Source organism: Dermacentor variabilis, chromosome 8, assembly GCF_050947875.1.
Source record: "Dermacentor variabilis isolate Ectoservices chromosome 8, ASM5094787v1, whole genome shotgun sequence".
Lineage (NCBI taxonomy): Eukaryota > Metazoa > Arthropoda > Arachnida > Ixodida > Ixodidae > Dermacentor > Dermacentor variabilis.
Window position 1 is genome coordinate 5,689,644 of NC_134575.1, and position 19,073 is coordinate 5,708,716.

The 19,073-nt window shown below is 45.9% G+C and overlaps 1 protein-coding gene across 2 annotated transcripts in view; it reads right to left on the reverse strand.

Moving 5' to 3' along the window:
* LOC142589539 (pentatricopeptide repeat-containing protein 1, mitochondrial) overlaps positions 1-17,536 on the reverse strand; it is a 58,530-nt gene extending 40,994 nt beyond the window's left edge. The window contains exons 1-4 of one of the 2 annotated variants that reach the window (XM_075700967.1): positions 16,926-17,536; positions 14,006-14,143; positions 8,581-8,790; positions 5,584-5,694 (exon numbers count right to left, since the gene is read on the reverse strand). In XM_075700967.1, the coding sequence (XP_075557082.1) occupies positions 5,584-5,694; positions 8,581-8,790; positions 14,006-14,143; positions 16,926-17,366 (900 nt within the window). In that variant the 5' untranslated portion in view covers positions 17,367-17,536. The remainder of the gene's footprint in view (positions 1-5,583; positions 5,695-8,580; positions 8,791-14,005; positions 14,144-16,925) is intronic. The other variant, XM_075700968.1, reaches the window with a different exon arrangement.
* Between the last annotated feature and the right edge of the window lie 1,537 nt (positions 17,537-19,073).

Here is a 19,073-nt window from a genome sequence, read left to right on the forward strand (position 1 = left end):
ACTCGTTAGCCCTTGTAGCTCAGCAACCAACTGCCGAAGAGTCTCTCCTTCCCAGTGGCTCCGGTTACTGAAGCGGAAACACTCCATTAGCGTGGACAGTGCTGGGCTGAAATGCGAGTGCAGCATGGTGGGCAGCTCACTCAGCGTCTTAACATGCGGTGTGGCCGGCTTGAGGAGGTCAAGCAGGAGATCGAAGATGCAGGTGCCGCAGCTGGCCAGGAAAATGTCCTGCTTTTTGGCCTCGGGCGTGTCGTTTGCCTGGAAGAACACGTGGACTTGCTCCTTGTAGACTGGCCAGGCGGGCCCATCTCCCTCGAACGGTTCGAACCTCCTGTACAGCAACATGGCGGCAGGAACGGGGGCGGTGTTTCACCGCTCCCAGCAGCATAGGTTGATCTGTGGGCACCCGTCACCAGCGTCACAATCCGTCCGGGTTCGTGAACAAGGGGGGTGGCTCAAGGCACCTGCCATCAAAGTGACACTCCACAGCGTGGTGGTGAACGATGGCTGACCGCCAAGCAGCTCTGCTCATGAGTGTTTATTTGGTGCGGTGACTAATGTTGCCCCCGAGCGTGGCCCGAGCGTGGTGGGCCAACGAAGATTATACCTAGGGGGTGTCACATGCTAGTCACAAGCCCAATCCTCCAGCCAGCAACAGCATAGTTGCCCTTGTCTGCCTTGCCAACACATCCTTTGGCTTCCCCAATGCTCGACCTCGCCAGCTAGCCTACTACATGCAAGTCAATTGCCTAGATGTCACAGTCGCCGCACTTAGCAGTCATTGGAGAAGGCCGTTCCTCATACTGGGGACATATTCTCGGACAATCACTTTCAACAATCTTATCGTCTTGGTGTGACGTAGTACTCCAGCAGCTAATCAGATCATCTGGTTTTGCTTAACTGGCCAACCTGCGTGCGCCTGACGGCCAAAGCGATAGTACTGCCAAAAGTTATCGTCTCGGAATACGTTCCTAGATTCATTGCAATCAGCCGCTACGCCCGCACCAGTGACCGCATTATGGGCCAGTCATTCCTTGCGCCAGCCTGATCAGTTTAACTTCGAAAACGCCAGTTCCTGGTCAACCTGGTTAAACCTATTCAAGTAATACGCATTTACTTTAGGCCTTCACCATGCACTGGGAGATATTCAAGTTTGGACTCTACTGTACTACATGGGCTCTGAAGCTCGCCCACTTCTTGCAACTTTCGGCCTTGACATATCTCTGAACAACTACTCTATCGTATGCAATAAATTCACAGCACATTTCATCCATTCCATCAATGAAGATTACGAGTTGGCACAGTTTCATCAACGAGCCCAGCAACCGGGTGAAACCGTGGACAGCTACTATGCAGAGCTGTGTAAACTGCGAAAAAAGGTGCAACTACCCTTCCAATCAAGTCGAAGAATGTCTTGTCCACGACCGCTTCATGGTGGGAGTGTGGGATTCCTCACTCACCAACGATAAGTTCTGCACAAACCCTTAGCTGAGCCTCAAGGAGGCATGTATTCAAGCAAGCCAAGCGGAACACGCCGAAAAACAGAAGAGTAAGCTTGAAGCACATGCAACGGTGCAAGGTGTACCGAATCTCAACGCAGCCAAGCACCATCAGTACCAGCGGAGATGTGACAGACACGCCGAGGTGACGCCAGCAAGGCAGAAAGCCGCTAGCAAGAATTCGTGTGATTTCTGCGGTCATGCCCCACCTTCTCGCTCCGAGTGCCCAGCGCGCAACTCGCAGTACAACTATTGCAAGAAAAAAGGCCCTTTTGGTGATCCTAGTTGGGAACACTGTAAAGGCCATTCCTCTGTCGGTGATGACTTCTGGGGCACCACGTCACAGCAGGATGTTCTCAACAAAGAATTTCACCACTTCGGCTGCATTACCTTTCGGCAGAGCTTTCATTTCAGCGAAGCGGGTGAGGTAGTCCGTCACCACGACTATCCACTTATTTCTGGATGTTGACGTCGGAAAGGGTCCAAACAAATCCATTCCTATTTGCTGAAACAGTCGGCAAGGAGGCTTGATTGGCTGTAGTAATCCTGCTGGCCAGGATTACTACCTAGCTTACAGCCAGGTGTCTTGAATCGCTGGCAGTCACGGCATGTCTTTATGTGACGGGCGACGTTGGCAGTCAGACGCGGCCAATAGTACTTCTCTTGTGATCTTGCTAGCCTACGGGAAAATCCGAGCTGCCCGGCGGTCTGATTGTCGTGCAGGGTGTGCAGAACTTCTGGCCAGAGTGCTGCGGGCACAACAAGTTACAACAAATCTGTGCTGCATAGACTGGGTAGGAGTTCTTTTTACGAGGGCGTCTTTGTGTAAAGAAAATGAAGACAGTCCACGCCGCAAATACAGTCAAAACCCGCGATAACGAAATCCCGCACCAACAAAATTCTTGCGACAACGAAATATTTTCATATCCCCGGCGACCGCCCATAAGATTCAATGCATTTCGTACCTCTCGGCAACGAAATGTCGTACTACAATCCCGCATCCACGAAATTTGCGGGAGCATAACCCCGCATATTACCTACTCGTGTAGGGCTAGCAGGCTCTAAAATGTGCTCAAAGGCGTTGTTTTGCACAAGAATTGCGTAAAATGTCAACACATTACACTTACGTGGGCACCGCCATTGTTCTTTACAAAAACAACCAAGCGCCGGAAGCGATCTCGTGTGCTGGAAACACATCATGGCTGCCATCTCGTCTGTTGATCGCCCGTTTGAACTGGCACGCATGTTGCTACTGACAAGTGAGGACGGTTTTGCACACCTACTAGGCGAGATTGTAGATTGTTGTTGGAAACGCGCGTTCAGTTTGCCTTCCCCGCGGCTGACGACTCGGCGCAGCCTAGGTCAATCGCGTGAGGCGGAACTGAATGGAAAATGAATGTGCATTTCAAACGATCGCCGATCTCGGCAATGCGCTGCGAAATGTGCACCTTGGTGAGAAAAATGCTGCAAAAACAAGGAAAACCATGTCCCACCGACATTTATGGCGTTTGAGATGGTGGTCGCAGCATGGAGTGCTACGCATTGGGCCGTGATTGAGCGATCGTCCGGGAATACGCATCCCTTGCGGCAAGAACACTGGTTTTGGTGCCACCCGACAGTCATCGCCTGCAGATTTGGCGCCGGACGTAGATTTGCTCTAAGGGGCCGTAATCGCGATTGTTTGCCTTCGGCTACACGAGATACAATCACTTTTGCTTCGGCACTGGACGCGTCGGCGCCTACGGGCGACTCCGCGTGCTGGAGAAATGCTCCTGCATGCGCTGTTGCTCTGCATCTGGTGCCGAGTTATGCAAAATCTCGCAGAAGTGGTAGTATCTTCGAAAGTAACTGACCGAGAATACTGCTCCACGGCAGTGATGCCACTGCTGACCAACGCATGTGGCTCACTTTGTACTGTCGGCAATGCGGTTCTGTATCCTCGAGCAAAGCTTGCCAAAGTAAGGTAACAGAATTTTGACAGTAAAGTTTTGTTCTGCAATGCATTGCCTATCTGTGCTGTCTCTTTTCGCAACAAAATTCTCGCAAAAGCGAATTTTTTTGCGTTCCTTGCCGATTTCGTTATTGTGAGGTTCAACTGTACTCAAGGAACAACGTCGGTCTTGCCTTCTAAGTATACTCTGCAAGGCTTCGTCACTCTGGGTCTGTTCGTTGCTGTTCTGCAAAGTCGTCTGCAGCTATTGTTCCCAGGAAGGCATCGTCGTACAGTTCGCCTTGCGGTAGCAGGTCAATAGGAGCGTGCGACAGGCTTATACAAGACAGGACTTATACACCACGGTGATGTTGAGTTCCTGGAGTCTGAGACTTCATCGCGCTAGGCGACCTGAAGGATCCTTTAAGTTTGCCAGTCAACACAGGGCATTTGCCACTTTGAAGTGCCTGCCGTATATGTAAGGCCAAAATTTTGCCATAGCCCAAATGATCACGAGGCACTTTTTCTCCAGAGTAGAATAATTTGCTTTTGCTTTAGACAGTAACCGGCTAGCGTAACCTATTACGCTTTCAACTCCACCCTTCCTTTGAATGAGCAGGACACCTTGCGCTACTTGTGTTGGTGTGGATTTCCATCTCAGTGCCTTCGTCGAAGTACGAAAGCACGAGTGGTGACTGCAGCCGTCTTAGCTCCTGAAATGTATCTTCCTGCCGTGTTCCTGAATATGTGTCTTCCTGCAATTCTTGAAATGTTTCTTACAACGTGCCTGTAATAGGCACACAGGCTAAGGAATCTGCACACTGCCTTCTTGTTGACAGGCCGCAGGAACTTCGTGATGGCAGCTGTCTTCTGTGGGTTGGGACGGACTCCAGACTTGCTGATGTCATGGCCTATCCGTAAGCTCTACATAAGCAAAACGGCAATTTTCAGGCTTCAGGGTGAGTCCAGATGACTTGATCATTCTGTCTGATGCCACCTCAGGTGATCTTCGAAATTCGTAGCAAAGACTGCAACGTCATCCAAATAGACGAGGCAAGTCTGCCACTTCAGTCCTGCCAAGACTGTGTCCATCACACGCTGGAATATTGCAAGCGCAGAGTAAAGTCCAAATGGCATCACCTTGAACTCGAAGAGGCCGTCCAGCATGATGAAGGTGGCCTTCTCCTGATCCCTGTCATCCACTTCTATTTGCCAGTAGCCAGTCTTGAGATCCATCGACAAGAAGCATATAGTGTTGCAGAGCCAATCTAATGCGTCATGTATTCATGGCAAAGGGCATACATCCTTCTTTGTGATCTTGTTCAGTTGACAATAACTGACGCAGAAATGTCCTTTTCTTCACCAAGACTAAAGGAGATGCACACAGGCTTCTTGACGGCTGTATGATGTTGTGCAGCACTTTGTCGACTTGTTGCCTTATAGCTCCACATTCTCGCGTGGATACTCGGTAAGGGATCTGGCAGAGTGGTCGAGTGCACTGTTCTGTTATTATGTGATGCTGTGTAACCGGTGCTTTTTAACTGGCGTTATATGATGTTTTGTAACTAGAGACACAATGCCTTCAAGAACTGGTTCATGGGGAAGGCCCTGAGGCAACCCTCTGTCAACAGCTAACACGGGCAACTCCAGAGAAAAGGCATGCAACTGCACAAGAAAGAGTGACTACACCCAGAAGAACAAGGACGCCTTTACCTAGAGCATTCAACTGCCACACAGGCCCAGTACAAATGACTAGGTGTGGGCCACAAATCGTACCTCCTGGTAGGCTGGACTTGTAAAGACGTTGGGGCTCAGATATGTTCTTAGGGGAGGGGCGGGGATGTAGAGAGTGCAGCCCTTCAACCAGCACAGACATCTAGCAGCCCTGTGCTGAGAACTGTGTATAAATTAGTTGATGTGCCGTATGCCGTATACAGGGTGAGTTGTTTTCGGCTCAGTCTGCGCTGCTGCAGGTCGTGCAACTGGCTCGCAGCAAGTGCAACACGGCCCATGTACAATAAACCACTTTTCCACAAGAACAGGTTACGAGAAGCTAAAGTACTTTTTTTTTTTTTTATAATAGCACAGGCATGGTTCATTTTAAAGCTCTTATAATATTACAGTGCACTGTACACAGGAACTCCTTGTGCTTACTTTAAGTCCCAGTGAAAATCCAGCTTCCTTGTCAGTGATGCAGGCCATCAGAAGAAATGCAAAGGTCTCGGTGGTAATCGCATGCTTGGCATCGGCCATTTCATCCATCACCTGAAAAATTAGGGGCTCTGATCAATCTGTTTTTTTGTGGCTGCACCCTAAAGCCAATAAGGAAGAAAGTCATTCTTTAACAGCTTAAGCCAGCTCTTTCAATCAGCACTGCGCATTGCTTGTGCCGCTCAAAGGGAAGGAAATTTCTTGTCCCACATGTGAAATTTGGAATGGCCATGTCCACTGACTTGCCAACATTTTTGCTTCCCATGAGCTTTAGCAGTTATGTTAAACATTAAGGCCTGTTCATTAAGGCCTGTTCATGTTTGAATACAGGCTTGCATGCTTCTACAAAAAGTCAATAGCACGAAATGACCCCTTTCTTTTTAGAATAGCAATACTGACCCTCATAAAACACTATACGAAACTCAAAAACGCGACACATTAGTCTTACCTTTACTTAGACGGTTTCACTACGTTGACATATTTACGTAAATGCTAGGACACTAAATTATATGAGAACTTAAACACTGTGCCTTTTTTTGTACATTTACTGTACATTACATTACATTTACTGTACATTTATTTGTCAGTTAGCTCATCTATATTATTTTTGAAACCACCATATTGTACCCACTGTTATTGAACAAATGTTTTTGTCAAAGGCAATGCACTGCTGTGCAAGCGCTTAATGATTATATACTCCGATACTTTCTTAAATTCTTTTTCTTCTTTGTTTTCTTTTGGGGGGGAGGGGGAGCTTACTGACTGAGAACACGCATGCATTTCGCTTTCCGAATGTTGGCTTTGCCTCCTACATCACCAAGTAGGCAATGTTCAATTGGCGCTCCCGCCTTGCCGAGCGGACAACCACTAATGAAAGCGTGGCGAATCATGAGAATGCAAGCGAACATTCAGAAAGCAAGATGCTTGTGCGATCTCGCCTCTGTGCTGAATTGTAATTTATTATATTTTTGTATAATCATGTGTTCTCTTGGACCGAACTCTTCAATATAAAGCAGAGAATTTATTGTATTGGGCTTATTATGCTATGTTTTGCCTCTTACTTGATTTATTCTTCTCACAATTGTCAGTGCTGCTTTGTGGCTTCAAGAGCTTTGTCAAGCGGTCGTCTAAACAGCTTTCTCCTCTCAACCCCCCCAGTTCTGTTTGAAACTGAAATAAAATAAACTTTGATACAATTCAATTTAGCAATGGAATGTTTAAGAGACCTGCTTGTGATATCTGTGGCTGTGAGGAGAGTGCGCACGGAATGGGCCAAACAGAAAGACACAAAAAATGCACTTTTACTCTATTCGGTCTTTTAACACCACACCAACAAGCCCAAGTGAGTATCCTTTTAAGAGAAGACAATATGGCAATTTCTTTGTTAAATTTTTGCACGCTTCTCCATATTTCTGTGCCCATTCAAAATGTTGCGCTAGTGTTTCCTTCTATGCTCTCTCAAAACCTCTTCTACCCTTACTTTTGTACAGGGTGCCCAGCCAGCCAGACCTTATGCTCGGTAATCCCTCTGCTTTCTTAATTTTACAGCAAAACTGTGCAAAGGGAGTTCAACAATCATTTTGTCGCAGTGGCGACAATGTGTAGCAGCACAGTTTGAATCATGGATGCACAGCCTGTTGTACAGAGCGGAGCCGGCGGAGCATACAGGAAAATGCATCGGACATAACGGAGAGTATACAAGTACTACTAAATTTGGATATAGTGACACACTAGAAAGACTCGGGTATAGCAGTGTGCTTGCAAAGTTTTGGCTAGATTTTGAGTAGTTTCTTAAAGTGTGCACAAGACCTAAAGTATCGCAAAGCAGGAATCCACTGGATAAAGTGAAATGTCTAGATACACATAGTATGTAGCATTTAACAGTGCTAAGATGGAGAATCGTACAGGAGCATGTGTCAGATATAGCAGTGAGTGTAGGAGTGCTAAGCAGAAGCCCAGTAATATGCAAGAAAATACCTCAGATATAGTAAAGCACTTGCATTAGATAAAACCAAGCAGTTGCAAAAACTGAACTGTACTGTATTTCATACACAGAAAGCAGTGCTACAAAAATGCTTAACAGACTTTCTATACATGCTTGAATTTGATACCAAAAAATAATGCATGAATGATATAGGTAGACATGCATCATGTAATTCAATGTAACATTAAGTGTCATACTTTCATGTGTAATTATTACATGGGAAGAGTCGCAGATCTGAACCTAGTTATTACCAGACAAGTGGAGCGATACATTTCTGTAATCAGCAGCCACAACATACCGCTTGAGCTTTCAACCAACCCGCCGTGGTTGCTCAGTGGCTATGGTGTTAGGCTGCCGAGCACAAGGTCGCGGGATCGAATCCCGGCCACGGCGGCCGCATTTCGATGGGAGCAAAATGCGAAAACACCCGTGTACTTAGATTTAGGTGCACGTTAAAGAACCCCAGGTGGTCTAAATTTCCGGAGTCTTCCACTACGGCGTGCCTCATAATCAGAAAGTGGTTTTGGCACGTAAAACCCCATAACTTAATTTAATTTTTTTTTTAGCTTTCAACCAAAACATTGCATGTCGCATATTGGAAGTACAAAGGCGTTCAATAGATGATTTGACGTAGCCTTTTGTTCACAAAGTTTATTTTTGACGTATGGTCCTATGGTTGTTTTGTAAAAAAGGTGATAAAACAACTGCGCTGCAAGGCATGTTAAGTGCAACTTCTATGAATGCAATGCACTTGCATAGTTTTCAGTGTAGCTCGCCAAGTACAAAACAGAGTATAGATTTTGGGTAGTTGAAACCCTAGCATTTCGGGAGGGTGTGAAAACTCCCTTGCGCAGCTTTGCAGTATTTGATGTATTAGTTACTAGGTTTTTCCCACATCTGCGAAGGTTTTTCAATTTTGTCAAATATTGAAGGCCTTATTAACTTATTGTACTCACCCTAAAGGCCATGTCAAGGTCTCCACACTTGCCAAATGCCTTGATCATGGCATGGTAGGTGAGGTTGCTGGGAACCCAATTTTTCAACTTGATCTGCTCATAAAGGTTGCGAGCTTTCTCTAGGCCCATTTCAGGATAAGGACTCTCCGCACATGAATTGAACAGTCCTGTTAGAGTAGCTGGCGTTGGCTCTAGGCCACGATCACGCATCTGAAACAATGTAAATTGACCGGGAACTGAAATCAAGAATTTCTTCACTACAAAAGTAAACAAGAATGGCAGAAAGCTCAGTGAGTCTGCAAGGATTCGTGGTTTGAAAAGATAGCCACAGTAAAGATGTTCCTCTTTGTTCCTCTATGTCCAATTTTTCTACCCTAACCTTACCAAACCATAAAAATAAAAACTGTGCTGCTGTAAAATGAATCCAGTTTTGATTGAACTACAGCTTATGAGCTAGAAATAATTCTTAATACATAGTTTAAAATTGGTTGCCTGATAATTAGGTAGCCACAATCTGCAACAACCGTGTAATATTCAAAAACAACCTTAATCTTATTTATTAACATTAACCAGATTTGTCCAACTTGTAGATTTCTGCACAACTCTTTTTGTTTGCCAGTGTTTCCACATAAACTTCAAACTGCAAATTAATTTGTTTTCACCTTGCCACCTGCTGGCCTCCTTAACTTAGCTGGTGAGTGACTGCCCAAAAAATGTGGTGTTGTTGGGTAAAATCCACAAACCGGGTACAATCCACATAGCAAGACTGATTCATTTTTTTTCAAATGCAAAACTTTGCTTCTGTAAAACCCATGTGGGTTTTCTTAGTAGCTTGGTGATGTTGCTTGGAAGGTGGTCACTTTCAGAGCAAACAACACAAAAATTTGGAACAACTATGCTTAATGTGCAAAGTCCACAAAGACAGTTACTTTCCTCTAATGAGATTTAGGCATCAGTCTGGTCAGCATTGCCATAATGGGTGCCACAATGAATAAATTTAGTGTAGTAGACACAATTCAGCACCCCGCATTGCAAGTTATGATGCCATTCTTAAAGCAGTACTTTAAAAAATTTGCTTCAACTTCTTCTTTTTTTTTCTTTAAGAATGGCTGCTGCACCAGTAATCAGAGTCTCAAGCATTAGGTGCTTAGTGTGCTATAATATGCCATCATACTTCAATGCTGTTCAATGCAATCAACGCACTGCGGTGACTATAGCAACTAAGCCCAAGGCTAAGCATGAGGTTGCGAGTTCAATTCCTGGCAGCAGTGGCCGCATTTAGATGGGAGCAGAATGCAAAAAAAAATTATATGGAACCCATCTCACGACTGCCTACGGTAATGCGTTAAGCATTGAATCAATATAGTGACACAAGGTATTGCCACCATCAAAACGAGTTATGTATCATGCATGTACTGCAGTGGGATCCCTCTTTTGCGCTCCCCTAAGAACACTCAGCGCCATCTAACGCCACCTCCGTGCAGCCTGCGTGTGGGATCTGATATGCATGGTGCACCAGTGCATGCAAACGCTGATAAACATGTCATGTGGCAACCAGGCTCCTCTCTCGCACTTCTATCTGAACACGCTGCGCCATCTAGTGGCACTGCCACGAAATCCGCGTGTGGCCTCAGTGACAAGAAGCATGGTGTGCCGGTGCCTGCGAATGCTGATAATTGTTCCCTCACTTGCTGCACACTCAGTGGCACATACTCAGTGACCCAAGTTGCCAACAGATTCATTGAAGAGCAGCACATGCCCAATGCACTCATGGCGCAGCTTGCTAAAGCATTTGGCATGAAAGGCATTCATTAAAAGCGGCACATACCCTGTACATTTGCGGCCTAGCCATCTAATGCACCGGGTTGCAGTCATTGAGGCACCCTTGTGGCATGAGTGTGATTATGCCTAGCATCAAAGAAATTTAAGGGATCTTTTTCGTCATTGTAGAGCAGCACATTCTAAGTGGCACATACCTAGTTACCCAAGTTGGCATCAAAGGTGGTCATAGAGGAGCGACATACGCCTGCTGGCACACAACCTCAGCGACTCAACGTGGCATCAGAGAGGTTCGCTGAAGACCGGCACAGACCAAGTGGCACATGCCCAGTGCACCAAGTCAGTGACAAGATGTTTTTTTTCAAACAGCAGTACCTACCCAGTTCCACATCTACAGCAACCCATGTTGGCATGAAAGGTTTTTTTTTTTTTAATTCATTGCATACACACAATAAACAATACTGTTTGGAACCATAGCTTTGGCGGCTAGTTTGGGATCCAATAACAAAATAGACATAAAAAGAACAGCGTACCTATTGTACGAGATAACTTAAACACACATTATTAAAGCATTTTTACAGGGAAAATACAGGAAAAACAAAATACTATGTCATGCCAACAGGGGATACAAATAGAAAGACCCTGTCAGCATTCATGAAAGAAGTTTTTTAGACATTGTACAAAGTCTTGGTTAGTCCTTACACTGTGTGGGAGTGTGTTCCATATTATAGCACTGTTGAACTCCACGAGTCTCTGTCCTTATACACTGTGACATGGTGGTAAGTTAATACAGTTCTTAGTAGCTGCCCTTGTGCTTTGTGCCAGAAAACTAAATATTGTGATGGGTAGCGGATTATTAAAACATATTGCTGCATTAACTGCCTGACCAACTTTCACTTTACGTGCCTCACTGAACAGCAGAACACGAAGCAATTGAAACAGAGGTTTACTTGGATCAGTATGTTTAGAAAAGGTTAACTATTCATAGCGCCCATTTTTGAAGACCGACGACAGGTTCTACATAGGTTTTGTATGTGCTACCCCATGACTCTAAACTATAATAAAGGTGACTCTGTATAAATGCGAACTAAACTATCCGTAAAACTTGAAGGTAAAGACATTGATGGGCTTTTAACAATACATGACAACCATATGCCAATTTGGAACATATGTTACCAATTTGATATTTCCAATGCATATCCGATTCAAACTAAACTCCCAGATACTTGTAGCAGCATACTCTGTTCAACCGGACATAATTCAAAAATAAATTGAAGAGTGGCGACAACTTGAGTCATTGAGTATGTGGCAATAGGTACCCATTGCCACATACTCAGTGACCCAAGTTGGTCCAATGGATGGTTTCAAACTCTCTGCAGTGGTCGCCACATATCAGCTGACCAGTACTGGCCTTTGTTCAGGAGCTATAGGGCACGTGAAGAATAGAACACTTGGCATTTGGTTATGAATGGGTGTGCTTGTCGTCTCACATACTCCACTCCTTCGTGGCCTGCCAGCGCGGCCTGACAGGAAAGCCACACGACATGGTATCAGAAGTGGGGTCCGTTTGAAAAACTTCCATCTCTGAATGGCCGTCAACAACAGGATGCCCCTTGAAGAAAGCACCCAATCGATTCAGTGGCAAGGCCTTGCTCTTCAGCCACCGGACACGTTTGAGTTCTCTAACCCCACAAGTTGGCCCTCGTGGAAGTCTCGCTTCGAAGATAATGCCGCTGCTTCTGGACTACAGAAAGCTTCGCAAGACGTCTAAGTATGTACACTACTTTACTGCATGGGCCCAGACGCTCGTCTGCTCCTGGAAACTCTTTCGCTCGACGCAGACTCGTTAGCATCCTACGACGCTGTTGTCAACTGCTTCACCGAGCACTTCGTGCACCCTGCTAATGAACCCTACAAGTCCTCCAGCTTTCATAAGTGCGTCCAACTACCTGGCAAAAGCATTGTCCAAACTCTGCAAGTTAGTAAAAAAATGCAACTACCCGTCATAGGTGGTGGAAGAATGCTTGGTTCGCGACAGGTTCATTGTCAGCTTACAGGATACGCTTCTCTCAGACCAGCTGTGCCGCTCCCCGAAGCTCTCTCTCAAAGAAGCTTGGACACAAGCTCATCAGTCCAAGGACGCTGATAAGGAACACTCACTCGCGCAGGCTACTTCGCAAGCTACGGTCAACATTGATGCCGCAAAAGCTCGAAAGTTCACTTCGCAACAGCGTCTGAACACTAAAGCAGCTCACTCAATGGACGCGAAGTCAGAATGCTGCCACCGCGAAGCTGTGGTTTGTCCCTTCTGCAATCGCGCATTTCACGCACGTTCAGAGTGCCTAGCACGGAACTCAGTCTGAGCAAGAAAGGTCATTTCGCTGAAGTCTGTTGTTCCAGAAAGACAGACGAGTCCCAAAGACAGACAAGCAACTTCGTCCACACTGGCCAGCAAGAGAGGAGGTAGCAGTCAGAGATCAACCTTACAAGAAAAAGCCTGCTCAGGACTTCGACCAACATCATCGGGCCATAGATCTGCCATCACTGCAAGTGGGCAAACAGGTCTGGATTCGGCCAGATCAGGTTCGTGCCACAGTATTGAGCCGTGCCCAACACCCAAGGTCGTTTGTAGTTGAAACAAAGCATGGAACTATCCTTCACCAAATCGCAGACATCTAGTACCCTTCCTGCTAATGTCAACAGGGAGCACATTGCTTCAACCTCACCATCCAATACAAGTGGCGGCAACACCTGAGCGACCCCCTCCGATGGCAGCGCCTGCTCCTTCACTTGATGCTGGTGACAGCATTGACTGCACCAGTAGCGGCCGTTGTGGTGTTCCACCCGACCACTGGAACTTGTGACTTGAGTGGGGAGATGTAGTGGTCGCCAAATATCAACTGACCAGTGCTGCCCTCTGGGCAGCACTGGGCTATGGGGTGCGTGAAGAATAAAACTCTTGGCATTTGGTTCTGAAAGGGTGTGCTTGTCGTCTCGCATGCTCCTCTCCTTCGTGGCCTGCCAGGGCGGCCTGACAGGAACGACACATGACACCTTCTTCTCTCAACACAGCAGCACGATGCGCTAACCATTTGACCACAGACTACACAGTGACCCAGGTGGCTGGGTAAACGGTTAGATAGAAACATACATAGATACATACACAACCCCTGGAAAGTGTGTGAAGTACCAAAAAAAATGGTAACGCATTAAAAACACTTGTGTACCATGCTTTTGGTACACATTGAAGCACCTCGGGTGGCCAAATTAATTCGGAATCCTCACTACAGCGTCCTTATACTCAGATTGTGGTTTTGACACAAAACCCATGGATGCAATTTTTTTTTTTTTCAATGTGAATGCCACTTCCAGAAAGGATTTGTGGTTTCTAAACAATGTCACAGTGAACCTGGTTGGTAGTGCGATACCAGAGACCACTGGCGCATCATTCAACCCAGCACAGCGACCTCACGCCACACCGTGCTGCTCAAAGCTGAATGCATTTAGGCTTCTCTTGCTCTGCCATGGTGGTATTTCCTTTCTGGCCCACTCACTCCTTATTTGGTTTTCTTTTTAGCTCTTGCATTACTACAGAACTCCTGTGATTGAACTCACATAACTGTGTTGACCAGGAAGTTGCACATACCATTTTGTACAGTTTGAACGCCATCTTGGTGTACCCAACTCGGCCACAGCCACCAATGAGCAGTGTGAACATGACGTGGGTTGGCTTAACTTCGTATGCCTTCTGTTTTTCGAAAAACAAGTTGAGTGCCTCCTTGATCTGCAAGAAACATTTGGTAATGAAAAATTAAAGCCATGCAGTCACAAAGATTTTGATTGTTTTGTGCAGTAGATTACCATTATGAGCTCAGGCCAAATTTTTGGATATAAGGAACAATGCTTCAACATTTGCTTTGCTTCTGAGAGAGCCAAAGTAAAAAAAAAAAAAGAAAGATGTGCTTAACATGAACTGTGAATTCGGTTAATCTGAACTTCCACAGCTGCCACTGATATTTTATTTATTTATTTATTTACACATACCTTACAAACCTTCGAGAAGGCATTGTAGGGGAAAATACGGTAACATATTAGTATGGAATTCGGAAAAAAGAAACATCAGTATAATGAAAGGAATATTCCCGCAACATGAAAAATTAATACGACATTAGCAAATACAATATGTAGAGCAATAACAATAACCAGTAAATACAATAACATGATGGTATAATAACATTATAAATGTTTTTGCGTGTATGTAGTAGTAAGTTTAGTAAAAAAATTAGGATCACTGAAATTATTTTATTAACTTGCAGAAAAATGCAGAAAATAAAAGGCAAGATGTGTTAGACGGTCCCGCTTAACTCAGCAAGAGGCTTGGACTCGTAGTAGAGTTGCAGGAAGCAGCCTTACTAGCTACATGAGAGAGAAGCAAGGTGTGTTTCTGTGCCCATAAAATAAATAGGCCAGCCTTGATGACATGGAAGGCTGACCTGACAAAAATTGAGGTCCCTCTGCAAGTTAGGTGAGGATAGAAGCCACAAGAACCAGCTTCACACGAAACAGCTAACAATGCCCTGAATTATTGGGTTAATTTTTTGAAAAAGCATGAGGGTACTGATAAATTTTAGAGCAAGATAGGTGAAATGTCAGCCTCTATGACAGTGCACAGATTTGCATAGCACTGGCAAGCGACTATTAACAGCAATATAGTAATGCATAAAGCAGTATTTTGTGTCATGCAATACCTATTTATACCCGATTTTTGGGTTTCATGCTGTTTATGATTCTGTCATGGATATTTGAGTGCACCAGGAACAGCAGATTTAGAATTATGTGGAACATTTCTGTTAAAAATGAAGTTTTGATAAGACAAGCAGATTATCACAGTCCCTTTCAGTTTGTCTTAATGGAGTACAGTCAACTCCCGTTAATTAGACTCCTGTGGGATTGCAAGCTTGATTGAATTGACAGCAGCAGAATGAACCAATTTGAATCATTTTTGTTAGTCGTAGTTTTTAATGTCCTTCTGCTTCTTGTTCTTGAAGCACATCTCAACCAGCATGTGGCAATGAGTGCCAAAATGTTTAAATATTGGCTTAGCATTGAATTGAAAAGCAAAGCTCTGAAGGTTCTGGAAAGTAAAGTAAAATAGCTTAACGTCTAGAGAGGCAGTAACACTGTATGCTGAATTTCTTTTTTTGAAGCCTTACCCCTGTATTCTCAAACATTCCCTGACTCAAAGCTATTCCTCCACTCTACCAAGTTGAGCAGAGCGTCGTCCATCGGCTAAAGATGGCCCTACATTTGTCAAGAATCACCATGGGGTGTCAGTGAAGAGCAGTGATCACTTCTTTCGACGGGGGTTGCTTCCACCCACATTCTCGAGTCAAGGTTGAGAGTTGAGTGGAACGTTCCAGAATACAGGGGTTAGTAACTGCTGCACACTTGAGGGGAGATTGGTGGGAGCTAAATTAACCGAAGCAGCACATTTTTACGTTCAAGCTAAACAAGCTTTTCTTCCACGGCAATGTATGGTTTCTTACCAGGAGTGTGTCCAAATTAAGCAAAAAGTCAGTTTAACAGAGGTCTAATTAACGAGAGTCGACTGCTACCTTTAGAATGATGTGAATTCAATGACCAAGTATGAAAGACCACGCAGGGCAGATTAATGCCAAAAAAATATTTGGAGGACGCGTAAGCTTCACCTTTAAGAGTGGAACACAATAGCACTCAAAGGCACCTGACTGCTTTTCATGCTTCATGGCAACTGCAGCTTATGCAACCGTAACGTTTACCAGAAACACTGGTGGCAAACGCCATGCACGAAGGCAAGCTTTCTGGTAGAAACGCGGCCTCTTGCGTGCGTCAACCTCCTGTTATTGTTTCGCACTTGTAATATTTCAGTCTGAGAAGAGATAACAAAAAGGATATTCACTGTCAGTGTTTTTTTTTTTTTCATTACATTTGTTTGTGGGCCGCCGTTCTCAAAATTCCGAGGAATAACGTTGTAAAGAATGAAAGACAATTGGTATGAGCAACTATGGTGGTAGAAGAGTGGTTGGGTATGCGTGATTCGGAATTTGTTTCGAAATTCTTTTTGCCGAAGCGATGTACGGCGCCCATTTTACTGAGACACGGGGCCCTTAACGCTATCACGTCAAGAATTAAGCAACTGGCTTTGTTCTTGGCTGCAATTTTGTCTAACCTGATGCAGTCGACAACAGCGCGCGACCACAGCATCGGTGCACGGACGATGCCCACGACGCACGCACAGAGGCTCGTGAAAGGGATGTCACTGTATCTGAGGGCTGTGTATGTACTACAGCAGCATCAAATTTTATGACTTCGGTCACACACAATATGACATGCGTCCAAATTCATTTGCCAGATGAGAGATCGTTAAAAAGCCAGCTTCGTGTACAGGAATTTACATTATGCTCCGCAACATAATTTGTCATTCCTACTACTTGAAACAGAAAGCCTGGTAACATCTGTTGTCGCTACATCTTAGCTCTTCACTCTCTGCTGACGCCAAACCACCGTCCACAATTTAAATGAACTACCTTTCTATCGAGCACCAGCTTTTTGATGTCGTTCTCGTACACCTCGTCTGACACGCGCTTGAGCTTCGTGTACTCTGCGGGATCGTCGTCGTCATCGTCGGGCAAAAGTTCGGCTCCATGTCGAGAAGCTGCATCACCCGAAAGTGTACCGAACGTGTCCGGGTCTTGACCTTCGAAGATCGGAAACTCCCGGCTAGTGTTTTGAGTCAGAGTTGCCACGCGGGCTCTTCGCTTTTCCGCACCGGACTTTGGGGGCGCCGCATTCTGCTGGCCACTAACGTCAGCGGTCGGAGAGCGACGAGTTTCGCAGACCGCCTCTGTAGCCGTCGCTATGAAAAACCGTCGAGGCGCGGAATATGGTGCTGGGTTCGGCTCGAAAGTAAACCAGCTTCTCCTGACAAGAGCAGAGCACATGCGAGCACATGGTCGTGATGCGAACATTTTCGCTATGTCGAGCTAATTACTCACGACCCTGCAATCCAGTCAGCTGTCGCGCATATGTATAATGTCTCCTATTAATGTTTCACAATGTCCTCTCACTTGCAAGACCAAATTGCGATGTAAACAACTTTTCCAGTTCAAGGAAACTACACTCGTGAGCGGAGCCATCTATGCACATAGGTGCACGGTGCGATAGCGATTGGCCTGGCCTCAGAGGGCGAAAAAAATGGACCGAGCGGCGCTGTTAAAAATACAGGTATATACTGCGACACGGGGCCCTTAACGCTATCACGTCAAAAATTAAGCAACAGGCTTTGTTCTTGGCTGCAATTTTGTCTAACCTGGTGCAGTCGACAACAGCGCGCGACCGTTCTTATGCGGCTCGATGCGCTTGAGGCGCGGGCAGCGGAGAATGACGGGTCAGGACAGTTTGTCAGGACATCAAGCCGGTGGCAAAAGCTCAGAAAGTAGGGTAGACCCTACAGGCGAAGTGGAAGGCAGAGCAAGCGGTTGTCGGCTCGCCGCCGGTGAATCGGCGTAGTTATGGCGAAGCAGCGCAACACGCCCCGAGCGCTGCAGCCACTGGGGCGCCAGCGGGCGCGAAGAGAGGGGCAGTGGACACATGCTGGCGGCGAACGGTTCGCAAGCAGAAGGGTCCTGGTGATAGGGGACTCCAACTTTGGGAGGGCTGAAGAAGGCGGACGGGCGAGTGCAGGTGGAGGTGCAAGCGGGGAAGGGCATGGCTGAAGCGATGACCAAGGCGCGGGAAATGGTAGGGGACAGCACGGAGGGCGACAGCGTGGTCATTATGCATGTTGGGCTCAATGACGTGCTTAAGGGGAGAAGCCAGGACCTTGAGAGGCACGTTAAGACTGGGCTCTTTTAGAGTTACTGTATGTACAGTAACTCTAGGCTCTTTAAGCTTAGAGAGACCTCTGGGAGGGTGCATATGACTATATGTACTATCCCAGAGGTCCAGGGCCAGACTGACCAGATAGAAAGGAGGGTGGTTGAGTCCAATCGGGTCATTAGGAGTCTGAGCCGACGACTCGGGTACAGCGTGATGGAGGTCAACAGGGACGTGTAAGGAGCCGGCTCCCAGCCTTTTGTACAGGATGGCATTCACTACAGTGGTGCCACTAGCAAATTAAAGGATAGGGGGCAGGTTGGGTTGCCAGGCAACAGCTTTTTTAGGGGGGCCCAGAGCCCTGAAGGAACCAGTGTAGGCATGGACGATTTGAGGCAGGAGCTACAAACAAGCAAGCATCGGTACTGTAGGAGAGGCAACAGAAGTAAGCACCAGAGCCAAATTAAGTCAGACATAGAGTTTCTTAACATGCAAGGTGGCAGAAATAGGCTAAAATGGGAGGAAATCGAAGAGCAACTAAGGCAGGAGAACTTAATGGTTTATGGGTTTGTAGAGACACATCTTAGGGACATAGAACAACCGCTCTGTAACCCTGATTATGCATGCGAATACTGCAACAAAGTGCAGGATAGCAGAAAGGGTGGGGGAATTAGAGCACTCATTCATAAAAATACAAATTGGCAAAGGGTCAAATAGGGATGCAAGGAGTATTTATGGCTAAAAGGAAAAGTAGTGGGGGAGAAAATACTTCTAGGCTTTGTATACCTTTGGACAGGATCAAATGCTAAAGAGGAAATAAAAAAAAATGTTGAACTGTATAGCAGCGGACATCAATGAGC